Consider the following 16252-nt stretch of genomic DNA (forward strand, 5'->3'; position numbering starts at 1 on the left):
GGGAGGGGGTTGCAGGGTTGTGACCTTCTCCTCTGCCCCTGTTCAAGCCAGGCTGTGGCTCCACAGGGCTGTTTCCCCGAGGCTGGAAAACAGGTTAGACTTCTCAACCTGGGAGCAAAACAACTTAATCTGGTGTTAAAATATCAGTCTGGGCCTGCAGGGATGGAGCTCTCCTTCCAGGAAGGCTCAGATCCCCAAGAGCTGATGTTGATGGGGCCTCAGCAAACCCCTCTGGCTGTTTTGTGTTCTATCTCTGAGATCACATCCCCCAAAATCAAGAGGAAATGGCTTCAAGTCACACCAGGGAAGGTTTAGGCTGGATATTAGGAAAAATTTCTTCATGGAAATGGTTGTCAAGCACTGGCACAGGCTGCCCTGGGCAGTGGTGGAGTCACCAGCCCTGGGGGGATTTAAAAGCTGTGTGGCTGTGGCACTTGGGGAAGTGGGTAAATGGTGGGCTGGGCAGTGCTGGATCAGTAGTTGGACTCGATGACCTCAGAGGGCTTTTCCAACCTTAATGATCCTGTGATTCTATAAAATCAGGGAGCCAAGAGCAAATCCCCAGGCTGCCCCACCTGCTTCCTTGGGATGCAGTGCTGAGTTTCCACTCTGCAGGAGCAAACGGAGCCAGGTCAATCTGTGTGCACGTCCCCAGTGCCATTTGCTTTTGGGGACACAGCACAGGGACCCTGTGGGAGCAGGGAGAAAAGGGGTTTTTCCCTTTTAGGGCAGGGGTGCTTGTGCCAGCAAATGACATTGTCACCAGTGGTGTGTGGGCAGTGCTGGCTCTGTTGGGTGTGAACAGGGGACCCCATGGAGTGACTTTGGGGTTGATGCATTGCAATGGCACTGGGCTGACTTCTGTCTTCCCTGCTGGGATGGATTTTGGCTGCTTATCCCAGAGCTGTCCTGGAAGGAGTCCCCCCTTGGTGTAATGAGTCCCCTGCTGGGTGTAATGAGCTGTCCCCTGGCTGTGGGTGGCAGTGGCTCTTGCCAGGCCTAACCAATGCCCTGTGGCACGTCTGGGTGCTGTGCTGGGATAGAGGAGCAGGCAAAGTCACATCCTGCCTGCAAAAGCTGGCCTTGGGTCACCAAGCTCAGTGTGGCGCCTGGGGACTCATTTGGAAACCAGTCCTGTGAAATTTAAACTAATTAGCAAGTCCTGAGCTGCTCTCTAGCACTAATTAGCAAGCCTGGCTTGATTAGTTTTCCCTGGCACGTCCGTGGCTCCACATGGCACCGTGTTCCTGGCAGGACACTGGCCAGCTTGGGACACTTGTGGGGAAAAATGCTGGTGGGGACAGGGCCATCCCTGGAGGTGTCAGAGGGGATGTGAGTGGCACCATGGATGGGATGGATCCCTGGGGAGTGACCCTGTGAGTGGGGTCTCGTGTCCCCTCCTGCCCAGGGTGTTTTCATGCAGTGGCCAGGCCTGGCTGTCCTGCTGTGAACTCGTTCCATGGGCTGGAATGATTAACTGGCATTGCTGGCCCTGAGCCTGGCCGTGTGTTTACTGCTGCCACCCGAGCGTGCTGAGCTTCCAGTGACCCTCAGCTCTTTCTCTCTTCACTCTGACCCCCAAAACCGTCTGTAAACAGGGGCTGGGGCTGAAACCTGAGCGTGCCTCTGTGCCTGTAACCAGATACTTCCTCCACATGAGCCTGGTGTGCTCTGAAGAGTAGCCTGGCATCGCCCAAATCCCAACAAAATCCCTAAATTTGATCTCTGAGCCGGGCTTCTGAGAGAAGCCACCAGTGGCTCTGTCCCCACCAGCGGCCCTGTGCATTTTTCCCCACAAGTGTCCCAAGCTGGCCAGTGCCCTGCCAGGAACAGGGTGCCATGTGGAGCCAGGGACGTGCCGGGGAAAACTAATCAAGCCAGGCTTGCCAATTAGTGCTAGAGAGCAGCTCAGGACTTGCTAATTAGTTTGAATTTCACAGGACTGGTTTCCAAATGAGTCCCCGGGCTCTCCGGCAGGATGCCAGATCATGCCCCTCCAGCCGATCGCCAGGGATTTGGGGGGCTGGAGAGGCCCAGGGGCCTGCCCCAGCCTCCTGCCGCACGCAGGGAGGGAGCGATGGCTTTGCTCAGCCAGGAGGTTGGGAATCGCCGTGGGGACGTGGGGCTGGTGCCACCTCGTGGCTCCGCCAGCAGCTGAGCCGGGCTGGACGCGCGGGGCCGGGCAGCGGTGGCGCGGGGCTGGTGGCGCGGCAATGGTGGCACGGCGATGGTGGCACGGGGCTGGTGGCGCGGCGCTGGGGGCACGGGGCTGGTGGCACGGGGCTGGTGGCGCTGCGCTGGTGGCACAGGGCTGGTGGCACGGGGCTGGTGGCACGGCGCTGGTGGCGCTGCGATGGTGGCACGGCGCTGGGGGCGCGGCGATGGTGGCACGGCGATGGTGGCACGGGGCTGGTGGCACGGGGCTGGTGGCACTGCGCTGGTGGCACGGCGCTGGGGGCACGGCGATGGTGGCACTGCGCTGGTGGCACTGCGCTGGTGGCGCGGCACTGGTGGCGCGGCGATGGTGGCACGGCGCTGGTGGCACGGGGCTGGTGGCACGGGGCTGGTGGCGCGGCGATGGTGGCACGGCGCTGGTGGCACGGGGCTGCTGGCACGGCGCTGGTGGCACGGGGCTGGTGGCACGGGGCTGGTGGCACTGCGCTGGTGGCACTGCGATGGTGGCATGGTGATGGGGGTCCCATCTGGATGAGACCCCCAGGCATGGGAGCGGCAGCCCCGCCGCCGCCTCATCCCCGGGCCGCTGGGCACGGCCGCAAAGCCGAGCGCAGCCGTCCCTGGCCGAGGTCCGGCCGGAGGAGCCGCCCCGGGCGCTGTCTCCGCTCGGCATCGCCGCGGTTTCCGCCCGTGGGTGCCGCTGCTCTCAGCGCAATTTGAGCGAAATACTTTGCGAAACACGAGTGGAGCCGAGAGCAGCAGCGAGGAGGCCGAGTGTCAGTGGCTCAGACACCGCGGCTGTGCACCTGGATTTCCCCGTGTTACTAAACCCACGTAGCTTTTAGGTTTTTAAGGGTTTTTTTTGCCCTCTCAGCAAGTAAACACCGCCGCACCAGGCACAGAAAACCACACATCGCTTTTCATCTCCTGTTCTGTCCCAGATAAGGCCCGAGGCGGCGGCGTGGCCCCACGAGAAGGGGCTGGGGGGGCCCCCATGGATCACCCCCGTCCCGGCTGCCTGGCTGTGTCCTCCCCAGCCCCGTGGATTGAACCTCGGCTCTAAATCCTTGCTGCAATCTGCTCGGTTCAGGCGAGGAAAAACCATCTGAGCCCTGCTGCTTTGTGCAGTTATTTTAATTTTTTAATGTTTGTGTTTATTTTTTTTTTCTGGTTTTTGTTGTTGTTGTTTTTGCAGGTAGCTGGTGTTTAGTCCTGGGGCTTTTTTGCATCCCCACCAGGATACTGGTTCCAGAGGTAGCAGCCGGCTGGGATGAAGTTCTGCCTCTCCTCCCAGTTCCAGGCATGGAAACACCCTCGGTCCTGGCCAGACCCTGCAGCCGCCCTTGCTGGGGTTTTATCACCGGCGAGAGGTTGACCCTGGAAATTCCTTGGCCAAAACCTGTCCCGGTGCAATGCCGCACCCAGAGGCATCGCCTTCCGTGCCCTGGGAACCAGAAACCCCCCTGAAAGTGCCGGTGCCAGCCACGGACTGGGCACTCAGCGTCCCACACAGACACTCGGCATTCCGGGGGACGCCCCGTGCCCACCCCCGCCGCTCCAGCCCGCCGATGGCTGCGGCACCGACTTCTCCGGCGGGGGATCCCATCCTCCCTCATCCCTGATGATGATGGGCTTGTCGGAGATGAGCAGGGCAATGGGGACCAGCGGCTGATGCAGCCCCTGCCTTCCCTCCTCTTCCTCCTCCTCTTCCTCCTCCTCCTCTCCGGGTGGGTGCCCGGTGCAGCCGGTGCTGCCGGAGGGTGGAGATCCCACCGGGATCAGCATCTCCTGCCTGCGGTAGGCGAAGGGCAGCTCCTCCCCACAGCCCGCCGGGGACATCACCAGTGCCGCCGGCTTTTCCAGCGCGGGGCCGGGCTGCGACACGTCCGGGTGTGGCACCGCAGTCTGGCCGCCCGTGTCAGTCGTCTCCTCGCTGGGATTCGGCTCCGTCAGCAGCAGCTCGGCCGGGCTGAACCTCTCCGAGGGCTCCAGGAGGCCTGTCCGGGGCTGGCCCTAGGGGTTGGGTGGGTTTGGGGTGGAACATCCCGTGCCAGGGCTGTGCATGGGCGTTTGGGGATGTGGGATCTGCCCCCTCCTGCACCTTCCACCTCACCTGGCTCATCTCGCCGGCCGAGAACTGGATGGCTTTGGTGCCCACGGGCTTGGGAAGGGGTGGGAAGAGGAGGCGGCGAGCCCTGGGGAGGGAATGGTTGGTGAGGGGGTGAGTAATGGGGGGGTGGCCGGAGCGGCTTTGGGCACGAGGGGACTCTGTCACCTCCTTTTGCTCAGGTGGTAGATGGCAGCTGCAGCGGGGAGACCAAGCCAGATGCCCAGGTAGCTCAGGTTGCCTCTCCACGGTGCTCCCTGGGGACCTGAGGGTAGACATGGCTGGGTGGTGGCATTCCTGCCCCAACGGGGACACAGGAGACGTTTTGGGGTGAGGACGAGCACACGGTGGAGAGAGCACCCCGCGGGGAGTGGGGAGGCCACGGGGTCTCAGCCATTACCCAGCGCCTTGGTCTGGAAGGGCCACCAAGCCCTGCAGGTCCTCTCGCTGTCCTCTGTCACCTCCCAAACACCCACCCTGTAGCCCGTGCCAGGCTGGAGGTTTCGGAGGGTGTAGTTCGATGCCGTGGCATCCACTTCACTGTCTGGGCAAACAAAACCGAATGTGGGGCAGGCTGGCACCCTCCTCCTGCCCCACGGCGTCGCAGGGTCCCACTCACAGGTCACGTTGTCCCCCTCGGCCACGTGGCAGATGAGGTACTTGGCCAGCGCGCCGGGACAGGCGGCCCGTGGGGACGGCTCCCAGCGGAGCACAGCCGCGCCATCCCCGATGCTGATGTTGAAGGGCACATCCAGCGAATCTGCACGCAAAAACCCGAGGGATGATTTCACCATTGCCCCTTCTGGAGCGCAGCCGGGTGCGGGTGCTCCGTGCTGGGATGCTCCGCGCTGGGATGCTCCGCGCTCGGATGCTCCCTTCTGGGATGCTCCGCGCTCGGATGCTCCCTTCTGGGATGCTCCGTGCTCGGATGCTCCGCGCTCGCTCACGCACCGTTGCCGGCGTAGCGGTGCCCCAGGGCGAAGGTGGCCCAGCCGCGCTCCTCGTCCCTGCCGTGCACGGCGAGGCGGTGACAGCCCGGCGCTCCCAGCGCTCCTGGGGAGGAACCGCGGCCGCTGCTTAGACCCTCTGACCCCGGCTGGGGGGACAGCGGGGTCTTGGGGCGCTCCCTCGCCTCTCTCCACGTGGGTGCTGTTGGCAGGGAATTCCCGCTGGATGCAGACTCCCTGTTTCGGAGGCTCTGGCAGGGTCTGCTGCTCGAAGCAGAAGGCATCGCCGGGCACCGGCGCTTCCCACCGCGCAGTCACGGTGCTGCCGGCCACGCTGATCTCCTTGAAGCTGAGATCTGGGGTGAAACGGCGGATTTTAGAGGCAGCTGGAAAAAAATAACGCCCTGAGGGCTGCCGGGGGAGCTCGGCATTTCTAGAGGGGCCGGTACCTGCGCGCTGCTCTGCCGGCACACGGAGCCGCTGCCCCGGCCCCCGCCCCGCGGCATTGACGGCGGTCAGCAGGATTTCGTATTCCGCCCCGGACAGGGGGATGTTGTGCTCTGTCACCTCCCCGCCCAGCACCACCGTGTGCTCCTCTGGCTCTGCACAGCCACACGCCAACATGTTGACCTTGTAGGTGACATTCTTTTGCTCCTTGAGGACTGGCTGGGGAGGAAAAGGGGGTGACTCGGGGGGTGAGATGGTGGGGGACAGCCAGGAAGGCCCCAGAGATGCCGCTGTACCTGCCAGCTCAGCCTCAGCACCCGCTGCCCGTCTCTCCCCAGTTTGCCCAGTTGATGGCTCAGCACCGGCCTCCTCAGGATTTCTGCAGGAGGAACAGGCCTCACTGAGCCACCAATATTTTTGGGAGCTGTTGGGAGCTCAGCAGGCTCCTCTCCTCTTCCTCACCCTCAGAGGTGTTGCTGCTCCAGTCACTCCAGGAGCTGCTCCAGTGGGGAGGCTTGTGCCGGAGCTGGACCACGAAGGTGCCATTGTCCCCCAGGGCACAGGTCACTAGGGAGGGGCGGCAGGGTCAGCTGGGAGTGACCCCTCTTTTCCCCAGCTTTTGGCCATCACAGGCTGCTGGGTGGGTAACACCCGCAGGAGATGCTTGTCCCCAGTAACCCACAGGATAAACCAACCTGAGTTTTCTGCAGCTGTCACCATCACTGTCTCACATGTCACCTGCAGAGAGAACCAGGCATGGAGACACCCTCCCAGTAAAACCAGTATTTTACTGGGACATCAGTGCTGCCCTGTGATCCCCAAACACCCCAGGGGCTGGGAGAGCCAAACAGTGCAGGCGACAAGGTGGAATCCTGGGACCCTCCTGGCAGCAGCTGAGAGGGATGAGGGGTCCCCAGCTGTGACACTTCACTGGGGACAAGCATCTGGATTTGATCCACTGTCGTCATTACTATAATCTGGGGTTTTGTCTGTGTAATCCCTAAGAATCCTGTTATGGGCAGCAGCAGGATCCCATGGCCAGAGGACAAGGCAGAGCTGATAACCCAGGAAAACAGATGGGACGCAGCCGGGTTTGGGGGGGGACAGTGGCATCACTGAGCCTCCACACTCCCTGGGCTGCTGTGATGCTCCTGACTGTGCTGTCAGTCACTGCCAGCTCCAGCAAACAGCATTTTTACCTGTGTCCAGCCACTGTCTCCCAGCCTCCAGACGCGAGCCTCGTGCTGTGGTGGCTGCTCCAGGCCCTTGCACTGTGGCTGTGGCACCCGCACCCTCAGCTGGCTGCCGGCCTTGGAGAAGGACATCCCAGTAGGAGGATCCAGTTTGACTGGAAGGATGAGGCAGTTTTGGGTGGTCTGGCAGTTTTCAGTGCCGGTGCTGGCTGCCAGCCCGGTCCCTGGGGCACTCACCAGCCTTGTTGAGGTGAAAGGTGTGGTTGGGGGTCCTGCGGACTTGGTCCCCCCAGCGTGCCTCCACCCAGGCCGTGGTGTTGTCGAAGATGTACACTTGGCTACCCAAGAGGCTGTAGCTGGTCGCCGTGCCGGCCTTAAACCAGCGGCACAGGCTGCGCTTCTCAAAGCTGGGGAGGGAGCGGGCACAGGGTGGCACCCGGGACTCATCCCATGGGCTTCCCCTCCCCGCCGCGCTGCCCAACTCACCAGAGGTTCAGGGTGTAGGAGGTGTTGCCGGCGGGGCCGAGGGGCTGCCAGGAGCAGTAGAAAAGCCTGGAGGTGTCGCATTTCTTCCAGCAGGAGACGTCGTGGGCTGCCCGGGTGCCTGCGGGACAGGGCAGTGGCTGGGAGCTCCTGCATCCCAACTCCATCGCGTGCATGGGGGGAGCGGTGGTGTGGCTGTTGCCTGCTTGCCATGTTGCTCAAATGGGGAATCAGAGCAGCGGCACCAGCGATTGTCACCCCAAGCCCCCCGTGTTCCCCCTTCCCGCTGATGCCGGTGCCGCTCGCCCCGGCTCCTGCCCGCTGCCAGCGGGGATTCACCATCTTAACTCCGTCCCTGTGGTTTTGGGTGAGTATCTCCATCTCTCTCCGGGAGCTCCCCAGGTCTTATCGCCCCCGAATCATTCATTGAAAGTCTTCTGAAGTTATCTCTCATCTCCCAGCACCGCAGGAGCACTTACCGCCCGCCGCCAGCGCCGCCAGCGCCGCCAGCAGCCAGCGCAGCATGGCCCACCCGGGCTGTCCCCCGGATCCGGGGCTCCGCCGCCCGGCCCGGCTGCCCGATCCCCCCGCACCCCTCGGTGCCCCTCTCGGGCGTGGCGGCAGCCCCGGTGCTCAGCGCAGCTTCCCGCGCTTGGGGTTTCCTCTTCTGCTGAGAGCGTGCCGTTCCCAGGCGGAGCAGAGCCCTAGACGTGAGTGCATGCCCCACTTTTACCAAAACCAAAAGAGAAAGAGACCAAAATATCCCCCTTTTTTGCCGGCACGGCTGCCGGGATGAGGCCGGCCCTGCCCTGCGGCCGCCCCGCATGTCCCGGCCGCACCACGTGCCCCGGCACGGCAGAAGCGCCAGGTAAGCGAAACAGCCAGAGAGGACTCTTGGGGTTTTGGTTGGTTTTTTTTTTTTTTCCTTTTTTTTTTTTTTTTTTTTTTTTTTTTTTTTTTTTTTTTTTTTTTTTTTTTTTTTCCCCACACAGCGTGTTTCTGGTGCTCTGCCCGTGACGGGGTGAATCTCCAGGTTGGAGTTCTCTGTTTATTTTTTTTTTGGGGGGGGATCTGTTGTGTTTGTCCCCAGAGCTCTCCTTCCGTGCGCCGCGAGAACAAAGCCCCAGTGAGGCAGGAGAGCGCGGTGGCACCGGGACGCCAGAGCCGTGTGACGGGGCGGGTGACCCGGGACGGTGGAGCCGGGTGGCACCGAGGGCCGCGCACAGAGTGCCCTTGTTCCCGCAGAAAGCGGCCCCTTGTGTGGCCCTCGCTCGGGGCCGGAGGGCGGCGGTGGCGGGAGTGTCCCTGTGCTGGGACAGCGTGGGCATGGCCGGGCTGGGGGCACAGAGAGTCCCCTGGCACCTCCGTGTGCCCTCCCTGTGTGTCCCCCTGTCCTGCCCGGGGTGGGGGTACACACCCAGCCGTGCCGTGCCAGACTGGACCGTGCTGGGCTTTGCTGTGCCACAGCAGAGAGCAGGACTGGGCTGGACTGGGCTGTGCCATGCTGGACCATGCTGTGCCATGCCATGCTGGGCTGTACTGGGCAGTGCTGCCCCAGGCACACGCTCTGTGCTGCTCTGTGGCGACCAGACCTGGGCTGGACCACACCAAGCTCCCAACCCCACCCCTGCTGTGCCAGCCCCAGGCCGTGCCATGCTGGGCTGTACCATGCTAGGCACACTGTGCCAGCCTATGTGTGTGCCAGAGCTGTTGTGTTGGTCTGTGTCAAGCCAGAAGGACTGTGCCAGGCCTGGGCTGTCCCATGCCCCATGATGTGCTATACTGTGCCATGCCATGCCAGACTGTGCCACTCTGGCCTGTACTGAGGCAGGCAGCCTGTGCCAAACCCAGAATGTACCATGCCCTGTCTGCCCACACCCTGCCGTGCCATGCCAGCCCCATGCCATGCCAGCCCCGTGCTATATGCCGTGCCAGGCCCATGTTGTGCCAGCCTCATGCCATTTCAGCCCCATGCCATGTCAGCCTCAGGCCTTCCTATCTGATGTTGTGCTGTGTCATTCCAGCCCTGTGCCATGTGGGTCTCATGGCATGTTGTGCCATCCCCAGGCCATGCCAGCCTTCTGCTGTGCCATGCCCAGGCCGTGCCAGCCCCATGCTGTGCCAGTCCCATGCCATGTTAGCCGCATGCTGTGTTGTGCCAGCCCCATGTTGTGTCAGTGCCATGCCATGCCAGTTCTGTGCCGTGCCAGCCCTATGTCGCACCAGTCCCATGCCACGCCAGCCCCATGCCATGTCAGCCCCGTGCTGTGCCAGCCTCAAGCCATGCCGTGCCACCCCCATGCTGTGCTGTGCCAGCCCTGTGCCACGCCAGTCCCATGCCATGCCATGCCAGCCCCATGCCATGCCATGCCATGCCATGCCAGCCCCGTGCCACACCAGCCCCATGCCATGCCATGCCAGCCCCATGCCATGCCAGCCCCATGCGGTGCCATGCCGGCCCTATGCTGTGCCAGTCCCGTGCCATGCCAGCCCCATGCCATGTCAGCCCCGTGCTGTGCCAGCCTCAAGCCATGCCGTGCCACCCCCATGCTGTGCTGTGCCAGCCCTGTGCCACGCCAGTCCCATGCCATGCCATGCCAGCCCCATGCCATGCCATGCCATGCCATGCCATGCCACACCAGCCCCATGCCATGCCAGCCCCATGCGGTGCCGTGCCGGCCCTATGCTGTGCCAGTCCCGTGCCATGCCAGCCCCATGCCATGTCAGCCGAGTGCCGTGCCATGCCAGCCGAGTGCCGTGCCAGCCCCGAGCTGTGCCGTGCCAGCCCCGTGCCACGCCAGCCCCATGCCATGTCAGCCGAGTGCCGTGCCATGCCAGCCGAGTGCCGTGCCAGCCCCGAGCTGTGCCGTGCCAGCCCCGTGCCATGCCAGCCCCATGCCATGTCAGCCGAGTGCCGTGCCATGCCAGCCGAGTGCCGTGCCAGCCCCGAGCTGTGCCGTGCCAGCCCCGTGCCACGCCAGCCCCATGCCATGTCATCCCCATGCCGTGCCGTGCCAGCCCCGAGCTGTGCCGTGCCAGCCCCGAGCTGTGCCTTGCCAGCCCCATGCTATGCCAGCCCCATGCTGTGCCAGCCCCGAGCCGCGCCGTGCCAGCCCCGGGCTCGGTGCTGATGCGCGTCCGGTGACGCGGCGGGGCCGCTGGGCGGCGCCCCGGGCGCACCGGCGGGGCGGACCGGGCGCACCGGGCGGAGCGGGCGCAGCGGGAGGCGGCGGCGGCGGCGGCGCGGCGGGATGGACGAGCCCAGCATCCTGCGGCGCCGGGGCCTCCAGGTGAGCACCGGGCACCGGCAGCGCAGGCCGGCGGGGCGGGGGCGGCAGGGAGCGCGGGGAGCCCGCTCCGGGGAGCCTGGGCTGGGGGTGCGGGTCTGCGAGGGGTGGGCGCTGCGGGGGCGCGGGGGGCGGGCGCTGGGGGTGAGAGGTGGGCGCTGCGAGTGAGAGGTGGGTGCTCCGGGTGGGAGGTGGGTGCCGGGGGTGACAGGTGGGTGTTCCGGATGCGGCTCTGCGAGGGGTGGGTGCTGTAAGTTGGGAGGTGGGCGCTCCGGGGGTGGGTGTGCAGAGGGTGGGCGCTGGAGGGGAGCTGTGGGTGCTCTGGGTGCGTGTGAAGCGGGTGCTGCGTGTGCGAGAGGTGGGTGCTGCGGGTGAGAGGGGGGTGCTCTGCGTGTGCGAGAGGTGGGTGCTGCGGGTGGGAGTTGGGTGCTCTGCGGGAGTGTGCGAGGAGCGGGTGCTGCGTGCGGGAGCGGGGGGCTCGCGTGGGGGTGTGAGAGGTGGGGGCTGTGGGTGCCAGGTGGGTGCTGAGGGGGCCAGAGGTGGGTGCTGCGTGTGAGCAGTGTGGGACAGGTGGGACAGGAGCCGGGCACCCAGCGGGGAGCCTGACAGGGTCTGAGCCCCAGCCATGCCATGGGATGTCGGCGGGGGGTACCCAGCCGTGTGGGGGCTCCCGTGGGAGCACCGTGGTCCCTCCAGCCCAGCTCCCGAAGCCGGTTCGTGCCGAGCCGCTGTGCCAGCCCCTCTCTGAGCCCCTGTCTTGCCTGGCGTGCCTTAGGCAGAGGGACACTCATCCTCCTGCCCACCCTGCGGCCGCTCCCGCAGGAACCCCGGCGCTCGCTGCCACGCTCGGGGGGGTGATGACCGGGGACCCCCCGGCTGGCAGAGCTGAGTGCTGAGCCGGATTTTCCGGCTGAACTGACGCCTCCATCCCCATCTGCAGTATCCGGGGGGCCCGGGCGGAGCTGTCGGCACGGTTGGAGGATGGCACGGCGCTGCCTTCATCCGAGCTGGCAGCTCCGCGGGCAGCTGCGCTCCGCTGCACGCTCAGCCCGGGAGGGAGCCCTGTGCGGGAGCCGCCTCCCCGCGGATGCGATGGACGGAGCCATGGCCATGGGCTTCGGGGCTCTGGGTGTCGTTCCTGGCAGTCCCGGGAAGGGCAGAGCCGCGGGACCCGGCTGAGTGCCCACATGCCCGTGGCAGGAGGGGTGGGAAGGGGCTCCCACCAGGGACTTAATCCCAAAGTGCTGAGCTGCAATGCCATCTCCAATGCTGTCCCAATGCCATCTCCGATGCTGTCCCAATGCCATCCCTACTGCTGTCCCTGATGCCATCCTCGGTGCTGTCCCTAATGCTGTCCTCACAGGATCAGCTGATGGTTAATCCCGGCTCCCACTGGGACCTGCTGAAGGGACAGGCACAGTGCTGGACAGTGCTGGTGTGTCAGGCACCCCATGGGTGCTGGCTCTGTGACACTAGCCCCACAGGGGTCCTCAGGGCCATCGGGGGATGCTCTGGGTGTCCCTGGGGACACAGAGTGGCCAGAGAGCCCCTGGCAGTGAAGGGTATTGGGTTCTGTGAGCACTGGCACCCGTAGATGGGTGTGGGTGAGCACGGGGGACAGTCCTCTGTCCCACTGTTCCACCTGCACACATCTGAGCAGTAAAACCCCCAGCGTGACCCCCCCCCCTGCCCTGCACAGGGGCTGGTGGCCAGTGGCACAGCTCCAGGTGTGGCTGGGGATCAGGCTGGGTGACAGCAGGGCTGGCTGAGGGTGCTGGGGGCTCCCGCTCCGTGTAAGGACCCCGCATCCCCTCGCCCTGCCCGGGCCCGGGGTCAGCCTGTGCTGGGTGCACAGGGACACCCGCAGCCCTGCCCTGTCCCCTGTCCCCGCACCCACAGACACGTCCCATGCCAGCCCGGGGCAGACGTGCACCCGTGGGCCCCGGGGCTGCCGAGTCCCTGTGCACCCAGGCATGATGTCACCCGTTGCCATGGCGATGCTGCTGCATCACTGCGTTGCAGCGCGCCCCAATCCCGGGATTTCCACAGGGGCTGCGTGGCGTGGGCAGCAGGATGGGGCATGGCCACCCCGGGGTTTGGGGGGTGGATGGATGCTGCTGGGGCCCCCCACAGGGGTGGCAGCAGCTCCAGCCCGCAGGGAGCTCTGTGCCTGTGCCAAAAATGGGTCTGGGCTGCTCAGGGGTACAGGACCAGTGGGCAGAGGATCAGGGCAATGACGGGGCATTAACCAGCACCTGCAGCTGCCACATGTCCCTGCATCCCATGGTGTGCCAGGACGCACATCAGCCTGTCCATGTTGTGCCACTCACAGTGTGCTGGCGGAATCTGTGGCACTCTGTGGGGTGACAGGTGGCACACGGTGGCGACCAGGGCAGTGCTGGAGCTGGATGGTGCCCAGCACACCAGGAAGATGGCACTGGCATGGGTTCCTGTCCCCAGCTGCCCTTTGGCCCTTTGCACCACCTGTGAGCAAACAGTTCTCACAAGAAACATTCCCAGAGGCTGGAAAAATAAATAACCTATGGGCTGCTGGCTGCTTCCCACTCCCGGGCCGGGGGGACGAGGTGGGGGACAGGGGGAAGCCACCATCCTGTGGCCATGCTCCAGCTGGGCACATGGGTGCTGCTCCCACTGCACCGCCCTCGTGCCATCGCTCCTGGGTCTGGCCGTGGGACCAGCAGCCCTGGGACACTGGGAGATGTCCCCTTGTGCTGGCTGGGGTGGGTGATTGGTCACCCTCACCCTGGGCGCTGTGAGCAGGGGTCGATCCTGCGGTGACAGCTGGGTGTGGCAGTGGGGGTGCTGCCAGGTGTGTGGGTGGGGCTGGCAGGAGTGGCAGGTGGCACCCCCGAGTCCCAGGGCCACACTCTGACCCCACCTCGTGCTTGTCTTGTTGCAGAAGGAGCTGAGCCTGCCGCGCCGAGGAAGAGCGTAAGTCCCCGAGCTGGGCCACCCAGGGCAGGAGTGGGTGTCACCGGGAGGGCCACACCTGGGGACACAGCACTGCCGCCGGGGGTGGCAGCAAGGATGGCTGTTGAATGGCACCAGGGCTTGTTCCCAAATCTGGAGTGGCATCATCATGTTTTCTGGCACTGGAGGGACCTGATTGTGCATCTGCTGGGGTGTACTGGGATGTGCAGGGGTGTACTGGGATGTGCTGGGGTTAACTGGGGTCTGCTGGGGTGTACTGGGATGTGCTGGGGTGTACTGGGATGTGCTGGGGTTAACTGGGGTGTACTGGGTGTTTGTGCTCTGCTGTAGGTGTGCTGGGGTTCTAAGCATGATTAGAGTGTACTGGGGTGTACTGGGGTGTTCTAAGCAATACTGGGGTACACTGGGGTGTGTTGGAGTGTTCTGAGCAGTCCTGGGGTGTACTGGGGTACAATGGGGTGTGTTGAGGTGTTCTAAGCAGTACTGGGGTACACTGGGGTGTATTGAGGTGTGTTGGGGTGTTCTGAGTAGTCCTGGGGTGTACTGGGGTACAATGGGGTGTGGTGGGGGGCTGCTGCAGAGCTGCCCTGGGTGTTTGTACCGGGGCTGTGCCGGGGATGCACGGCAGGAGCACCGGGGCGGTGTTTGGGATGCACTGCAGCCATACCGGCACGGTTAGGGGTGCACCGGGGCTGTACCGGGGCTGTACCGGGGCTGCACCGGGGCTGTGCCGGCATTGCGGTGCCTCAGCAGCGGCACATCCCGGGTGCGCTCCGGATCGGGGCCGCCGCTGGACCGGGCGGGCCGGGTCGAGTGCGCGGGGGGCCGGGGGCTGCCGTGCCGTGCCGTGCCGTGCCGTGCCGTGCCGTGCCGTGCCGTGCCGGGGGGCGGGCCCGGGCCCGGCGGGCCGAGCAGGGATCCCCGTCGGGGCCGCCGGTGCCGCCCGCCCGCGGGAGCCGCCCAGCGCGGGGGCCGCCGGTGCGGCGGGAGCGGAGCGGGGCGGCGGCGGCGGCGGCGGCATGAAGTCGCGTCGGGACAGGCTGAAGATCCCCTCGCTGACCTTGGAGTGAGTCGGAGCCGAGGCGGGGCGCGTTGGTACCGGCCCCGGGGGAGGGCGGCAGGACCCTGGGCCATCCCCCTCCCGCTGCTCCCCTGTCCCGACGCGTGCCCCATCCCGCTCCACTCCCGTCCCGCTGCGTGCCCACCCCCGGGCCGCAGGTCCCGGTCCTTCCTCCTGCAGTCGCAGCCCCGGACCCTGCCGGGGACAGCCCCCGCGGCAGCGCCAGACCACCCGCCGTCTTTCCCAGCCACAGCAGACCCTGCAGTGTCCCCGCTGTCCTCTGCGCTCCCCTCCAGCTCTGCCTCACGTTCCTCGCCTGACCCCCCCAGCCCCTGAGCCCTCCGCTCTGGGCCCCCGGCCCCCTCCAGCCCCAGAGCGCGGTGCCACCGAGGGGCCACCGGCGCCATCCATCAGCCGCTGACACCGCCCGGCACGTCTTGCCTTGCAGCTTGTCTCCGAGCAGCCAGAGCCCGACGCTGCTGAGCCCCTGCAGCCCCTGCAGCCCCTGCAGCCCCTTACTAACCCTGCACCCCTGGAGGTAAGACCCCCCAAACCCTCCCTGGGAACCGTGGCCGCCTGCTCCAGGGAATGAGGGGGGAGAGGTGGAGATGGGGACAGACAGGTGGGTCCCCTCCACCAGGGATGTCCTGGGGCACCCCAAAAGGGCACGACTGTCTCTGGTGGGACACACGGAGTGATGTGGCTGGGGTCTGTGCCAACCCCTGCACACCCCAAAACCAGCCTGGCTGTGCTGCTGGCTTTGTTCTGTTTGACTGGTCCGTCCTGGGGAGCCCCAGTGGGGACATTGTGACAGCCGCTCAAGCTCAGGCTCTGAGCACCCCTGCTGTGAAGGGGGACTTCGAGAATGGAGCAGGGCACTGTAATAGAGCAGGGTGGGACTGGGGGTGGCACCTCCTTTGTCACCTTTTCTGCTCTGCTGTGGGTTGAAGGTGAGGAGGGGCTGCTCCAGGGGGCTGAGTTCTCCCCTCTACTCCCCCCTCTACCCTCCCCCAGAATATCACAAGCCCCTTGTGGTGCCCCAAGCCCCTTGTGGTGCCCCAAGCCCCTTGTGGTGCCCCGCCGCTGGAGGCGGTGGCCGGGCCCTGTGCCCTGTGCCAGCTGCGCTCTGCCCTGGGGACAAGGTGCACCAGCTGTGCTGGCACCAGCGGTCACAGCCCGCCCTGTGCCTCGTGGCACCCGCGGCACCAAGCTGCACCTGCCCAGCACCCAGTGCCACCGTCCGTCTGTCCCTCTGCCGGGGAGAGCAGCTGGTGGCGGCAGAGCGGGAGCCGGTGGCGGCTCAGCCGCTGCTCAGCAACAGGCAGAGCCGTTTGTGGGCAGGAGGGCAGGAGCCCGGGGCTGCCTGTGCCCTGTCTGAGCCCTGCCTGTGCTCTGCCTGTGCCCTGCCTGTGCCCTGCCTGCGCCCTGCCTGTGCCCTGCCTGTGCCCTGCCTTCACACGGGGCCCTGCCCGTGCCCTGCCTGTGCCCTGTCTGTGCCCTGCCTGTGCCCTGCCTGCACACGGGGCCCTGCCTGTGCTCTGCCTGTGCCCTGCCTGTGCCCGGGGGGCCCTGCCTGTGCCCTGCCCGTGCCCTCCCTGTGC

At 65.4% G+C, this 16252-nt stretch overlaps 2 protein-coding genes across 12 annotated transcripts in view; one reads left to right on the forward strand and one right to left on the reverse strand.

Annotated features, from left to right (window-relative positions):
• Positions 1 to 3298: 3298 nt before the first annotated feature.
• On the reverse strand, positions 3299 to 8246 carry IL12RB1 (interleukin 12 receptor subunit beta 1). Of its 4 annotated transcripts, XM_038164163.1 has the most exons (14): positions 7832 to 8246; positions 7356 to 7473; positions 7107 to 7276; positions 6876 to 7024; positions 6372 to 6414; positions 6139 to 6243; positions 5973 to 6055; positions 5415 to 5895; positions 5234 to 5335; positions 4902 to 5042; positions 4683 to 4826; positions 4451 to 4547; positions 4289 to 4370; positions 3299 to 4188 (listed from the first exon to the last, which is right to left on the reverse strand). In XM_038164163.1, exons 1-14 carry the CDS (start codon positions 7875 to 7877, stop codon positions 3673 to 3675), a joined length of 2277 nt encoding a protein of 758 aa, XP_038020091.1. In that variant the 5' UTR covers positions 7878 to 8246; the 3' UTR covers positions 3299 to 3672. The 4 variants fall into 4 exon arrangements, with proteins under 4 accessions (XP_038020091.1, XP_038020090.1, XP_038020089.1 ...); XM_038164162.1 differs by having other exon boundaries at positions 7356 to 8246; XM_038164161.1 differs by having other exon boundaries at positions 5415 to 5585; positions 5679 to 5895; positions 6876 to 8246.
• A 2273-nt stretch (positions 8247 to 10519) lies between these two features.
• MAST3 (microtubule associated serine/threonine kinase 3) overlaps positions 10520 to 16252 on the forward strand; it is a 28392-nt gene continuing 22659 nt past the window's right edge. For 3 of the 8 annotated variants that reach the window (XM_038163759.1, XM_038163760.1, XM_038163768.1), the window contains exons 1-2: positions 13261 to 13380; positions 13560 to 13591. In XM_038163759.1, coding sequence (XP_038019687.1) covers positions 13276 to 13380; positions 13560 to 13591 — 137 coding nt within the window. In that variant the 5' untranslated portion in view covers positions 13261 to 13275. Of the gene's footprint in view, positions 10643 to 13260; positions 13381 to 13559; positions 13592 to 14484; positions 14658 to 15099; positions 15190 to 16252 lie in introns of those variants that run through there. The other 5 variants (XM_038163761.1, XM_038163765.1, XM_038163762.1 and 2 more) reach the window with 5 other exon arrangements.

The sequence above is a fragment of the Motacilla alba genome, chromosome 28, assembly GCF_015832195.1.
Source record: "Motacilla alba alba isolate MOTALB_02 chromosome 28, Motacilla_alba_V1.0_pri, whole genome shotgun sequence".
NCBI lineage: Eukaryota > Metazoa > Chordata > Aves > Passeriformes > Motacillidae > Motacilla > Motacilla alba.

What these genes read in the sequence shown, in the direction of transcription:
- IL12RB1 (XM_038164159.1), bottom strand. Translation starts at nt 7,733, where the DNA reads ATGGAGATACTCACCCAAAACCACAGGGACGGAGTTAAGATGGTGAAT. An exon ending in CTTCCAGACCAAGGCGCTGG is followed by an intron (nt 4,548 to 4,682) that starts GTAATGGCTGAG and finishes GTCTACCCTCAG; the next exon opens with GTCCCCAGGGAGCACCGTGG. An exon ending in TACCACCTGAGCAAAAGGAG is followed by an intron (nt 4,371 to 4,450) that starts GTGACAGAGTCC and finishes TTCCCTCCCCAG; the next exon opens with GGCTCGCCGCCTCCTCTTCC.